Source organism: Mustela putorius, unplaced genomic scaffold (assembly GCF_011764305.1).
Source record: "Mustela putorius furo isolate JIRA1106 unplaced genomic scaffold, ASM1176430v1.1 tig00003853_pilon_pilon_pilon, whole genome shotgun sequence".
Taxonomy (NCBI): domain Eukaryota; kingdom Metazoa; phylum Chordata; class Mammalia; order Carnivora; family Mustelidae; genus Mustela; species Mustela putorius.
Genome location: NW_025422005.1, coordinates 7,069,036 through 7,083,927, shown reverse-complemented (window position 1 = coordinate 7,083,927; position 14,892 = coordinate 7,069,036). Strand labels below are relative to the sequence as shown.

The 14,892-nt window shown below is 38.4% G+C and overlaps 1 protein-coding gene across 17 annotated transcripts in view; it reads right to left on the bottom strand.

The window, feature by feature from the left end:
* The window catches only part of KIF1B (kinesin family member 1B), a 146,154-nt gene that overhangs the window by 81,233 nt on the left and 50,029 nt on the right, over positions 1-14,892 (bottom strand). For 7 of the 17 annotated variants that reach the window (XM_045063717.1, XM_045063719.1, XM_045063724.1 and 4 more), the window contains exons 6-14: positions 14,382-14,560; positions 13,719-13,830; positions 11,331-11,408; positions 10,563-10,628; positions 9,856-9,873; positions 5,774-5,849; positions 4,640-4,718; positions 3,382-3,524; positions 2,409-2,450 (exon numbers count right to left, since the gene is read on the bottom strand). In XM_045063717.1, the coding sequence (XP_044919652.1) occupies positions 2,409-2,450; positions 3,382-3,524; positions 4,640-4,718; positions 5,774-5,849; positions 9,856-9,873; positions 10,563-10,628; positions 11,331-11,408; positions 13,719-13,830; positions 14,382-14,560 (793 nt within the window). The remainder of the gene's footprint in view (positions 1-2,408; positions 2,451-3,381; positions 3,525-4,639; positions 4,719-5,773; positions 5,850-9,855; positions 9,874-10,562; positions 10,629-11,330; positions 11,409-13,718; positions 13,831-14,381; positions 14,561-14,892) is intronic. The other 10 variants (XM_045063722.1, XM_045063723.1, XM_045063730.1 and 7 more) reach the window with 3 other exon arrangements.

Genomic DNA, 14,892 nt, shown 5'->3' with positions numbered 1-14,892 from the left:
TTTTAGATTTCCACTGCTCTTAAATCCCAGCAGTTTATAAGGGTACAGGAAAAAAGATAAACATTTATTTATCAGTGATATCAACCTGGCCCAGTATTTTATAGCATTCAGCAAAAATTGTCAAGAAGATACTACAGTTAAAACAAAAATCTGTAGTGTCCTTTGTATAGCAACATTTCAACATGCTAATAAGAAGCACCTTCAAAATACGCTTTTTTTAAAAAAAGGAGAGGTAAATGCAGAAATCTCAAGAATTTTGTCTAAGTTCTGGTTGAGAACTCAGGGCCAATTACCTCAACAGGGAAGAACAATTAGCAAATTAATGAAATTGGGAGAGTTTACATTCATCTATTAGAGCAAGCAAAAATCAAGGCTGATTATTTGCTAATTATTCAAAGCGAGGCTCTTACTCTGCCAAACAGTACTACCATGAGTCCCTGGTAAGCCGAGTTCCTACTATGAAATTCAAGTTTCAGGGACACACTTTCACTTACTAAGGTCTTTAACAGAACTATAAGTTTTGTTTTCAAATTTAGTTTTGACAAAAAGACCCACAAACAACAAAACTCATTAACTTGCTGTTTGTATTTCCTTCATTCGTCTTCTTGTCAAACAGACACTAGGGAAAAACCGTAGGAATTGATGGATTCCTATTTTACAATTAGCTCATGTTTGGAAATTTGAGAAAACCTACATTGCTTAAAATTCATACCAAAACTAAGCTAAGTTTTCTTTAAATGATACAAGTCAATGCAGAGTCGGAAAACATTAGTATTTGCTCTATCTGTGGTCTACTCATCTCTACTGAATCAACGCCAGTTCTTGAAACCCCTTAAAACCAGTGGTTGCTTCAAGACAGTTTGAAAACCACCATCTGCAAGTGCAGAACATAGGAAAACAAGCAAGTTTCTAAAGGGGGGATAGGAACTGGAGCAAAAAATCCGCCACGAGGTGACGGCAGCAAGGTAGGAAAGAATAGGACGGGGGAGTTCAGAAGGTCCAATGGACACATGCAAGCCCTAAAAGCAATTAAGAGTAGTAGATTGAAATGGAAATTCAGAAGTAGTCAGGGCTGCTTTCCGGCTTGGAGACAAAATTAAAACTTAGTCATGCATAGCTTTTTGGGAGATGCCGCAAGTGCTCAGAAAAGAGCGAGGCAACAAGCGATAGCAGCACCACCTGGGGCACAGACGCAAGAACAAGATGATCTCTTTCTCACATCAGTATCAGTCAGCTTTGGAAATCTCAGACAGAGCTGCTCCGGTCCCACAGTCACTCTGTATGGGAGTGTCACTGTGTCTTCAAGGCCTGGGCTCATCATGGCGGCCAGGCTACGTTTGCTTTCTCCTATCCATGTGCTCCCTTCAAGCCCTATTATATGCCTCATATAAGCAAATCAACTAAAATCGAAAACTCAGCCACCACAAAGTCAAGATTCTTCATTTCTTCTAAGATAAAAATTCCCTCATGAATTATCTTAACAGGGTAGGAAGTCATGTCCTCACCAACTTAATGGTATCTATGGAGAGAACGAGATGTGATCCTTCATGAAAATGTCATTTTGAACACATATTTTAGACACCCAAGTTCTTAAAATCTAATCTGTAATTCCAGAAAAGGAGGGAAATAAAAGTCTTCCTAACCACCATGTAATCTGAGGCCCAAAATATGGAGGAAACTAACTTAGCATCAGCCCAGGTGAGTGCTAACCCAACACTCTGAGCTACTCAGCCACGGACAGGTCAGCCAACTGGGAAGTGACTGTTTTTAACTGTACATTCACCAAGGCTCAGAATTACAAAGCTAATTTAAAAGGATTTTTCTGTTAAATGATCAGACCCTTGAAGGATCTCAAGAGGCCAAAAAGGCATAGTAATGACTTTAAAAACCAAGGCTCTGAGGTTACACTATCCAATCTAACTACACAGGAACCATGGGCTCTCAGTAGCAAATTAAGCACCCCAGGCAAGCAGTGTCCTCAAGGGGTAAAACAGGCATAATGGAATCTTTTCCAGAATCAGGGACAGGATTAAATGAGATAATACACTCAAGGTCCCTGAAATGGGGCCCAGCACACTATAAACACTCAGGAAATGTGAGCTGCTGTCATCACTATCACCATCCCGTATGACTTTGGATTCAGTTTAATCATGTAAGTGGAAAAACTGAACAGCAGAAGCAGCAAGAGACTCTCAAGCCTCTAAACTACTTAACCCACAGACCGAAATTCAGCAGAGTTCGCTAAATGGAGAAGGGCAAAACCAGGATCGTTTCTGAATCTACGGTATGCTCTGTCTGGGATTTCCCTGTTAGGGTTGCTGGCATGCAAAGCTCATTTTAAGGCTGATCCAGCAGAGGCAGATTAGCAAATCAGAGTACTGGAAATAACCAATACATGGAATACACACATTTGCCTCCGCTTCCAGAGTAATCATCGATCAATGGATCAACTGAAGGTAAGCAGGAGGGAAAATACAAGAAGGGTCAAAGTTCAGGTTCAGAAGTGACACAGAGAGGGAACAGAGCAGCATTTGGCATTGGGGAAGATGAAAAAAACTAACACTTAGAATACGTTATCATTTTGCACACTGTATTCACTTAAACTCGGGTGCTAGTCAGTAAGAAGAACTAAACTAGAAGAGACTTTAAAAATCTTACTAGAATTTCAAACAATATTAATTTTTCACTCAAAAAATAAAAATATGCTTTATCAAATAAACCCCGTATACTATTCTACCTGAATCACCCAGTTAACTTCTGATTAGACATTATGCAGGCAGATCACGGAGGTTAAAAAAAAGACTCCTTTTAAGACAACACTGTAAAATAATATTCTCTGGAAGTCTAATTCTTGAATTTGACAGGAAATGGATATTTTTGCCTTCATGTGTTCATAGGGAGCCGGGTGGGGAGTGGTCCTCAACCATTTTGCAGGAGGGGAAAGATACCACTCCAAGGTAAATCTTAATCCGAAAGGGGACTGGAATGGTAGGTTTGTTACACATGTATTACCACCACTGCATTAATCCAGAGAAGCCCCTAATACAAAAACAAAGATTTCAAGTAACGATTTTATGAAGTGATTAATTTCTCAGTGAGAATAAGCTCATCTAAAATGAAGATCTAATAAAAAATATAAGCAATAACATATTTACATTTTAAAAACGAATTTCATGGGTTCAGCTGGATAGACTAGTACATATTACATAAAGGAAAATTCTGAGATCATTTTCACTGGGTGTTTTTTTTTTTAAATAAAAAACAAAAACAAAAAACCATTTTCCACCATCTGACTTCATTATGTGCTTTGAATCTAGGTTTAAAAACAAGCACGCTGAAGAGGAACAGATCAGAGTTCGTGCTGATCCTTAATTCACTTACTATCAATAATATCTCCCAGGCCCTGAGCACGGAGAAGGTCCTTCAGCCGCGTCACCTCCTCCTTCAATTCGCGGACCAGTTTGGCGTTGGGGTCTTCATTGATAACAGCGTTGCACTTAATTTGTTTTGCACGGTCTGCATATCTATATCCAGAAAGAACATTCATTTTTGCCATTCCTCAGATACTCTACTTCTCCTAAGTAATGAACCATTACTTCTATCTCTAAATCAAACGGCTTGAGCATTTGCACACTTCATGAGCCTTACTAACAGTAGGTGCATCAGAAAATTTTATAGTATCTTATTGAGTCGAGGAAAAAGGCTCAGATGAATTTTAGTGATTTACTCCAAATCATAAAAGAAATAAACACCAGAAAGAGGACCTAAAATGCATTTGTCAGACTGCACAGGGTTCTTTCCATCTTTCTATCACCAGGAGAAGAGTAGAAAGTTCTAGATTAATGTAATGAAAACTATTCATATATAGAAATACAGCTGACCCTTGAACAACATGGGTTAGAGCTACATGGGTCCACTTATAATCAGATTTTTTTTTCGATAAATATAGTCCAGTACTGTAAGTGTTGTCTCTTCCTTACAGTTTTCTTAATAACATGTTCTCTCCTGTAACTCACTTTATTCTAAGAATACAATATGGCATTATATACATATACCTACATAGGTATATGTATATGTATATAATACAACGTACAACATACAAAATATGGCTTAGTCAACTGTTTAAGTTATGAGTAAGGCTTCTAGTCAACAGCAGGCTGTTAGTAATTGAGTTTTGGGGGAGTCAAATTATATGCGGTTTTCCAACTGTGCAGAGGTTTGGTACCCCTAACCACTGTGTTGTTCAACAGCCAACTATATTCTATTAGTGAACAGTCTGCAATTTTTTTAACACTACATATACTCGTAACTGTATTACTTGTTAAAAGCTGAGCATCTCTATAATGACAAACACCACAAGGGAACTTCTTTTTACAGAAATGAAAATTGTAACAACCTGAAAATGAAATTGAAAACCACAAACAGGTCAATTCTATTCCAATAAAAATCTCCCCCACCCCCAAAAATAAAATAAATAAAAATGAAAATCTCCCCCAACCCATGTTTTCCCTGTTATGAGAGGGATGGATCATTACTTACATAAAACATTACCCAGATAGCATAAGAAAACCAACGGTGTAACAAAATGACTTATGGTGGCACAGTAAACTATTTAGCTATCAAGATCAATTGGGAGTACCTCAGAGTGCTCAAAGTTTCATCATAGTTGATATCTGCTGGGCTCAGAGCAGCAACCATTGCAGTTCGAGAATTGCCACCTAAGAAGATGAATCATGGTTATCGAAAATCATACACATTTTAGAAAGAAGATTTTATTAAATTTATGTCCAATTAGACAACACCATCTCGGATCCTAAGATTTAATCAAGAGTCAACAAATGTCTTGCATGCTCCCATGTCGGGCACTGTTACACCGTTAATCTTGGTGTTTGGATCTACTGTGACAGTTTCCCTCTCCCACCCCAGTGAAGACTTCAGCCACTCCACCAAAATGCCTTTAGTGAGCCCAAGTCACAGTGACATGGACAGGCCAGCAGGCCATTCTCAGCCTCTTCCTCCTATCAGTGACATCTGACATAGCTCATCACTCCCTTCTCGTAAGGAGAGAAAGAGGCTAACAGAACAGAGAATAAAGAGAATGACCTGGAGGTCAAAAACCATCAGCAAAAAGGTAACACGGACTTTCCAAAAGAGATTTGAAGAAGGAGTGATAGTTCTGAAGCAGATGTGGTTAGGAAGACAACCACACCAGTCCCTGTTCTGAGATCAACATGATGCGGGGAAGAACCCTGATGTGGCAACATGGATGGAACTAGAGCGTATCATGCTTAGCGAAATAAGTCAAGCAGAGAAAGACAACTATCATATGATCTCCCTGATATGAGGAAGTGGTGATGCAACATAGGGGCTTAAGTGGGTAGGAGAAGAATAAATGAAACAAGATGGGATTGGGAGGGAGACAAACCATAAGTGACTCTTAATCTCACAAAACAAACTGAGGGTTGCTGGGGGGAGGGGGTTTGGGAGAAGGGGGTGGGATTATGGACATTGGGGAGGGTATGTGCTTTGGTGAGTCCTGTGAAGTGTGTAAACCTGGTGATTCACAGACCTGTACCCCTGGGGATAAAAATATATGTTTATAAAAAATAAAAAATTAAAAAAAAAAGTGAGCAAATCCAACCAACTTAAATCAAGAGTAACGTGGGTATCTGGAGATTAATTTTCTCCAAAACAAACACAATAGACAAATGACCACAAAAGATAATCAGTAAACAGCGTTAAACAGATAACTACACACCAGTGATCAACATACCTAGATTTTCTCGAAGGAGCCAAGTAAGTACAGAATCCCTGTAAGGAATAAAATCAGTCTTCTTCTTCTTCTTACTCTATTAAACAGAAAGAAATGGTCTTAGCATTGTTAGGGAGGCAAAAGTCACATGAAAGGCAAACCAGTCTAAAATTCCTAAGTAAACTACAGTAGAACCCCATCACCGTAGAAATTTAACATTCATGGCTTCAATTCTTCACAATACCCAAAGTTCATGCAATAATTTTTTTCCTTTTATATTTTATTTTGAAAAATTTAGAACATACACAACAGTTTACAGAGTAGCATAATGACCTACCATCCTGCAACTCCAACCATTATCAATACTTTGCAATCATGTTTCTATTATCCCTCAAACACTTTACACTTTTTCTTCCTGAACCATTTTGAATAAATTGCAGGCACCCTAAATATTTCAGCAGATAAGGACATTCTCTTACTTATTACAGTCACATTTTAAAGACCGAATTCAGGAAATTTAACATCAATATACTATTATCCAATATCGTGTCTATATCATATCTTTTACAGCTGTTAGTGTTTTCAAGCAAATCTAATATTTCACCTATAAATAAATATTTTAGATACATATTTCCAACAAAGAAAACGTTTTTCTTTTAAGCAGAACTGTAAGACCATATCACACATAACAAAATTAACAGTAATTCCTTAACATCGTTCTCATTTCTAAGCCTCAAACAATGGTATTTTACTTTTGCAGAGGGGCAAAAATGAATCCTGGGCATTGCAGGTTAGATGTGTAGGAGCCAAGTCATTTAGTTAATGAATGTACTTGGCCAACCACCAAATCATCAAGTGGACTGCTGTATCTCTAACAACTCTTGTAAAAGTAATATACATTTGGTTTCTTTAGAAGGAAATTATACCCCAAATAAATCCATCTGACAGAGTTAGGACTCAAAGTGAAAAGGTCTAAGACAATGATGTGATTTGCTAATCTGAAGATCTGTAGAGGCTGCGAGATGAATTGTCCGCATATACGTATCCAGCATTTCCTTATACAGCTGAGACCCTTCGCATTACCATGAGATAGAGCAAAAGGCACCAATACAAAGCCAGAACTAAATTGGAATTATATCCTTTGAAAGTAAAAATTAATGCAAATCTTTTGCAGATAATAGCTACTGCAGTTTGTTCTGGCTGACGACTAAGTCATGACAATTTAAGAAGCCACTAAAGGAAGCCAGGGTTCACTGATAAAACATCTCTCCCCAGTCCTGGTATAATCGGAGGTTAAAGGTTAAACTAAGGATGATCTAGTTCTTGCGAAAGCATGGGTATTCAGAAAAAGAGTACTAAGCAGCTGACCTCTGGTCTGTTGAGGAGGAAAGGAAGCAGGCAAGGAGCACTTTAATTCCATCTCTTATCAAAAACATCCCCTCCTATTCATCCTAGTCCACCCACAGACACACTTTCCACCAATGAGAAAGTCATTTCCCAGAGTAGGATCTATTTCTAAATGACACAGACTTGTAGGGAGAATTACCCCCTCTGTCTCCCACAGCTTAGTGGGAGAATCAGTGCACTGCAAAATTCCTGAGGCCTGAGACCTCAGTTCTTCCTTCTCTAGCCCCTCACCATACCTAAACACTCCACTTTGCCTACAGGTAGTACTGAAAATGCTGCAAGAACTAATTTATCAGTTACAAGGACAGCAAGCAGTACTATAAAAATAAGCAGTGTCTCTTTAGCAAACAATGTTCTATTTTCATTTTGGTCAATTAGACTAAATTAAGAAGGAGTAGCTAAATAAAGAACCATTAACAGAACTTCTACCTTTTCCATTTGAAAATATCTCAGAATTTTAGCTACTTCTTTTCTATTTGCTCTCTTACATTATTAATCTCATCTATTCTCACAAATAAGGGCCTCAGTAATTACCTAAAAATGTTTACTTACTGACATCACTAGCCTCTCTAAAAAGAAGTACTATCAAATACGGACTGTGTAATCCTGTTTCACTCCCCAGTAGAAATAACATTATATTTTAATTCACCCAAAATTATACTTATTACATAAAACTAAAATTTGTCTTTGATCTATTATAGTTATGGCATAGATGGCAAAGTTCTAAACTGGATTTTCCAAAACTAATCCTAAAAAAAACATTTGCAAATGACTGCAACACAGAGCAATATGGGAAATATGCAGGTCAATACTTTGTAAACTTATCCTCTGGTTGATGATGAATGTTAAAAATGAGCAAATGGACAAGTTAGAAAAACCACTAAATTTTAACAGTTTTCATGTCTGGGGACTCAGATTAGGTATCTGAAGAATATCCACACATACATAAAATCAAACAAAAGACTTTTTAAATCTAAGGAAGCTTTTCCAATAAACCAAAAGAAACAAAACATTACTTTCTATTAAGTAATTTGTGTACAAGTAGAGAACAAACCTATATATTTTAAAATGAGTATAAAATATTTCATTGCAGGGGCACCTGGGTGGCTCAGGCAGTTAAGTGTCTGCCCTCGGCTCAAGTCATGATCTCAGAGTCCTGGGATCAAACCCCGAGTCAGGCTCCCTATTCAACAGGGGGTCTGCTTACCCCATTCCCTCTGCCTCTCTCCTTCCGGCAGCTCATGCTCTGTCTCTCTCACTCTCAAATATTAAGTAACATTTTTAAAAATAAAATAATTCATTGCAGATACTCCCTTTATCTCCAATGTTATTCATGTGATTGAAAACTGTTGAGTGCTCTATTATTAATGCAAAATAGTACTAAGAAATTCTAGAGTATTTTTTTAGAAATAAAAGGAAAAGTCTATTGTATTGGATTAAAAGGATGCAAAAGAACTTTTTTTCTTAAAGATTTTATTTATTTGGGGCACCTGGGTGGCTTAGCCATTAAGCGGCTGCCTTCGGCTCAGGTCATGATCCCAGCGTTCTGGGATCGAGCCCCATACTGGGCCCCCTGCTCCGTGGGAAGCCTGCTTCTCCCTCTCCCACTCCCCTTGTTTGTGTACCCTCTATCGCTGTGTCTCTCTCTGTCAAATAAATAAAATCTTAAAGAAAAAGGATTTTATTTATTTATGACAAATATAGCGAGAGACAGAACACAAGCACGGGGATCTGGGGAGAGAGAGGAGCAGGCTCCCCGTTGAGCAGGGAACCCGGTATGGAGCTCGATCCCAGAAGCTGGGATCATGACCTGAGCCAAAAGCAGGCACTTAAATGCTGAGCCACCCAGGCGCCCCAAAGAGCATGTGTTCTAGAGAGGGAGTTTAACTTGATTCTACAGCCTTCACTTTATATATAACCAAAGAGTAGGAAAAAAAATTTTTTTTAACAATTTAAATAATCCATGAGAAGAATAAATGAGACAAGATGGGATTGGGAGGGAGACAAACCATAAGTGACTCTTAATCTCACAAAACAAACTGAGGGTTGCTGGGGGGAGGGGGGTTGTGAGAAGGGGGGTGGGGTTATGGACACTGGGGAGGGTATGTGCTTTGGTGAGTGCTGTGAAGTGTGCAAACCTGGCGATTCACAGACCTGTACCCCTGGGTATAAAAATATATGATATGTTTATAAAAAATAAAAAATTTAAAAAAATATGAAAAAAAAAATAATCCATGACTTTTCATGATAGGAAACAAGATTATACAAAGAGGTTTAAGAAAAATATCCTAATACTTTCAAGAAGGCAGTTATGTTTTAGAAGAGTACCCATAAGAAATATCTTCATTGCCCTTTCAAGAGCTTTAAAGGTGAATTCTTCAAGTGACAGTCCCACAGATCACTAGGAGAAACATTAAAAAAACACAATGCAGACGCTTCCTCATTCTCCCTCTTGTTCCTTTATTCTGAATTCCCTCTCCAAAGCAAATCATGTTCTCTAAATTAGGTTTGGTGTACAGTCTCATGATTTGTGGTCACTCTGAACAGCAATTCAAAATTCAGAGCCAGAAAGCAAGTAACAAAAAGTTATTTTTCAAGGCTCCATTCCTACTTATGCCTCCATACATCCTGCTGAGGATTTACAATCATCACAATTGATTCTACAGCTAGTTCATTCCTACCAAACCCCTCCGTACCTTGCTGGTGCAGTTATCCTACAGACGAAGCATTTAAAAGAAAGAACACAGGATTAAGCCTTCAAAAAAAAGTACTTTAAAGCAATAAATTGAGTATGACTTTTCAGAAACAAATAAGGAAGCATTTAATTCTTTTTAGGGATTCAAATCATGTACTAGAGTATACAATGACTAGTACCTCCTTAGCCTTTAATCTAAAAAATGAAGCCTGTGATACAAAACTGTTGCAGTTACAGTATCCCACTGTTAAAGAATAGGAAAGAATAACATAATTTAAAAAAATACATTATTGGCCCCCAAATCAACAGCATTCACCAAGGTAAATGTTTAAAAAAACTCCAAAAGGTACTGTAACCTCCTTTAAAAAGATTGTACAGGAAACCATTCTGCAACAAAATCCTTGGTTTTGATGAGAGATCTGAAGTCAGGCTCAAAAAGCAACCAAACCCTAGGTCTTCGTAAATAGGTAGTTTTCAGTCTGGCCTCTACAGATCTATGTTTACTTTCACTCTCCTTGATCTCTTTTGTGTTCCGTAGAAAGTCAAAGTGTGTTATACCTAGTATCTTATCTGAAAAGCTCTAAAAGGAGAAAGCAAGATTACACAAAAGGGCCAAAAAAGGTCAGTCTTCATAAACACATAAAATATCATCAAGTACATTTGCTGAACAGTCAAGTTTTCCCATGTAATCAAGTATATAATACTTACCACCTCTGCCAAGGCTGAAATGACTTTGCCCAGAGTTGTGAGAGACTTATTAATATTCGCTCCTTCCTGAAATCAATACCAAACATGAAAGAATTATGATGAAGAGTATCTTCTACGGCCCCATCATCTATAATGCACAGGATACAACTGAGCCTTATGCTAGCACTCTTTGTTGACTTACGACCACAAATTCTAAAAACCTCTTTTAGTCCACAGTCTCCCCTGTTCACATTAATGCCACGCCAGGACCACACACCTAACTCACAGTCCTGAGTATGGGCAAGGTGGCTTCCCCAAAACTTACGGACGCTGCCTTCTTCCCCCAACTCACCAACATGCGATTTCTGCTCTTGCTAAGTAACCATCCCTCTGGAGGGGGCTGTGTGTGTTCTCACATTTGGGTCTTGTGTGTCCCTGTCCCAACAGTGATGCTTCCATCTAGCCTGTTCCTCAGACACCTTTCAGCTCTCACCTTGACCATCAAGTCCTCCTTAACTATCACTTTACATTACTTATCTTTCATTGACTTTATAGATCAGGCGTCAGCAAAATCTTTCTGTAAAGGTTTTGCAGGCCATGTGTTCTCTGTCACAAGCTCTCAGCCTCACTGTTAGAGACAACACATGAACAAATTTACTGGGACTGTGTACCAGTAAAATTTTATTTACAGCAACAGGTGTGGGTTGGATTTGACCTACTGGCCACAGTTTGCTGACCTATGTTACAGAACATTTATTGACTAGGTCAACTGTTTGATAAAATAAGTACCTTTAATCGAGTCCCTTTGGCACCAGTTGAATCAGCTCGTTCACTTCCCGCTAGATCCACCAAGCTGATTTTACTGACCTAGTCAAGAACAAGAACATTGGGGCAATTCAAAAATAAGCCAGGTAGAACCAGAAAACACCAAAAGGCAGGAAACTAAAAATTAGGCATGCAGAAGACCACAAATACTTGTTAGAGCTCTTACATATGGCACAGGGAGACACAGCATGCACAAAAGTTCACAGCAATTACCTTGGTTCAAAATAAGTCATTTTAAGATACACAGGACATATTTTATAATAGTGTGTCATAAAACTCATTAACCCATTAAATGGTATCTTAAATATGAAGCCTCCAGCAACTGGAACCCTCACACACTGCTGGTGGGAATGTAAAAGGATACAATCACTCTGGAAGGCAGTTCAGCAGAGTTGTAGACCTACAGAGCTCAACATATGCTACCCTAAGCCTCAACCACTCCACTCCCAGGTATTTACCAAGAGAATCAAGAGCAAACAGCCACACAGACTTGTACACAAATGTTCATGGCTTTTTCATTTTCATGCTCAAAAACTGTCAACAATTTAAATGCCCCCCAATAGGCGAGTTAATGCACTAACTGTGATCTAGCTACATAACGGAATACTAATCAGCAACGAAAACAAGTGAACTATTGTTGCACAAAACAACACAGGTGAATTTCAGAATTATGCTAAGAAAGAAGCAAGGCAAAAAAACAGCACATACTATTAATTCCATTCTTATAAAATTCTGGAAAGTGTAAACTAATCTGTACTGACAGAAAGCAGATCAGAACTGCCTAATAAGTACGAGGGTGGCAAGAGTGACACAGTTATTATAAGGTGGCATGAGGCAGCTTCTCAGGGGAATGGATGTGGCCACGACTTGGACTATGATATTGGTTTTACAGGTGCATACACATTAATCTGATTTTATACTTTATGTGTGGTCTATTGTACTTCAACAAATCAATAAAAGTTGTTAAAAAAAAAAAATAAAGCTTTGGGAAAGTTAGACAAAAGGATCCAAAATGGATTATCAAAGGAACTGTGGTTATAGGATTAACATAATTATTTTTGTAGACGGGACATCATAGAAGAAAGGAAAAAATGTTTTTACTCAAGATGTAAATAGCATTAATATTGTAACTAGCTAAGCAATGTCAAGTTATCTGATCACCTATATGAAGGATTTTTTTTTTTTTAATAATTTTCAGCTAGGGAGGCAAACCATAAGAGCCCTAACTCCTGGAAACAAACAGGGCCGCCGGAGGGGAGGTGGGTGTGGGGATGGGGACCTGGAGGACGGGCACTAAGGAGACCCATGACGGAACGAGCACTGGGTGTTCTACAGAACTTATGAATCACTAAGTTCTACATCTGAAATGAATAACATGGTATATGTTAACTAAATTGAATTTAAATAAAAACTTTTAAAAAAATAAAATAATTTTCAGCTAAAAACAAGTCACCAAGTAAAAGGTGATCTTAGTTTTTAGTGATGTTATCACAAATTACACAGTTCATAAGGCAAAGGATCTTTCATCACTACCAGTATAATAAATCTAACTTCAGGTTTAAAAATCCAGAGGCATGCTACTTAGATACACAGGCAAAGAAGAATTCAACATAAATTTATTACACAATGAATTCACATTTACTGAAAGGTTAGTCTGAGTCAGGCACTGTTACATGCACCAACCTGTATCAATATTTAATCATCTTAACAATCCATGAGCTTGGGAAAACTGAGGCACAAAGAGGTAAGTAACTTGCCCAAGGTAACAGTGCTGTAAAGTGGCAGAGGCACGATCTAAAGAAAGCAATTTAACTCCAAAGTCTACTACATTTAACTACTGTAGAAAAGGAGACAGTAACAAGCAAGGTATCCGAAGAGCATCACAGGCGCTGTGCGGTCCTTTGCTTTCCAAGGAAAAACACACCTTGTCTGCTTAACTGTTGCTTAAATATTGAACCCCCCAATAACATTATCAGGACTCAAAACAAACAAACAAACAAACAAACAAACATCTACATACCAAACAAGTAATTAAGAGATTCTAGTCAAGAAATAAAAAAGATTTTCTCCCCACACAACTGCTTAATTCTTTTGAACAAAGTATTTCTGAGACCCCAAGTCTCTGTTTTCTCTTAACCCTATTTTCTATCTTGCAATTACACTCAAAAACCCAAAAAAATTCACTCAAAATTGCTTTTGGATGGGAATAAAAGTGACAAGCAAAAGATACAAAATACTCTCTTAAGAAAAAAGGGTAACTTTCTCCGCTCCATAAGCTGCAGAGAGTAGCAAGAGGGACTTCTGAAAAGCCCCGTTCCATCAAATCAAGCCCGTTCACTGACACTGTCCTACCTTCTCAGTGGAAAGGTTGGTCTCAGTATCATGTTTCTTCTGGGTGAAAACAATGGTAAACACAGCATGGGAACGGCTACTTGTTTCATTCATGTTGGTAGCTGCCACCGTCCTAAATAAACATAAAGGTGACATGTGACAATGGAATTCTTAGATGAAAGTTAAAATGGATAGCATAACTGTAACAATCAGAAACAATAGCTTTAATCATAGATCACGAGATTGTCACTTGCACAAATTATTCTCAATACACCTTATTTGTGAGCTTATCAAGTCATCCCCAAATCCAAAGGTCTCCCATCAGAATCATTTTTTATACCTCAGTTGTCCCTTTCAAAACCACTGGGGCATTTAATTTGTATTCTTTATTCCACAATTAATTCCATGGGCATATAATTATCCAACATTTTACCACAACCTAATCAAAACCTGATATTTTAACTTAACCAACATTCTGCCATGTTTCAGCACTGCATTATTTTTGATGAGAAGATGCTGAATATGCTGAAGCCCTTTCTTTTTACCCCAGCACAGCCAAGGGATCAGAGGATCTACAATTAAAGCAACTTTCCTAAGTATAAAGGTGGTCTCAAATCCTTAACTGGGAACAAAGGACCTGAAAAGGTGCCAAAGCCTTCAGTCATTAGTCTATTTCTACCATACCTGGCTTTGTTCCCAGCATCCATGAGGTCAGCAATGTCTGTGTAGGAAGTGACTGCCAGCTTGGACAGATCCTCCACATATGGGCCAAGAAGTGGGTGTTCGCGCACACGCAAATGACCCTTGTTTTTTGGATTCAGCAGGTCTCGTACTCTTTCACAGTAAATTTCCATGTAGCTCACCTAAGAATAAATTATTAAGTGAACTGGAGGACTTGGAAAAAGAAATCCTATATATTAAAAATTCTTTTTATACTTTTACTCAAAGCTCTACAGTTGGGGCGCATGGGTGGCTCAGTCAGTTAAGCATCTGCCTTCAGTTCAGGTCATGATCCCAGGGTACTGGGATCGAATCCTGAATCAGGGTCCCTGCTCAGTGGGAAGCCTGCCTCTCTCTCTCCCTCTGTAGCTCCCCTGCTTGTGTACTCTGTCTCTGTCAAAAAATAAAATATTAAGGGGCGCCTGGGTGGCTCAGCGGGTTAAAGCCTCTGCCTTCGGCTCAGGTCATGATCTCA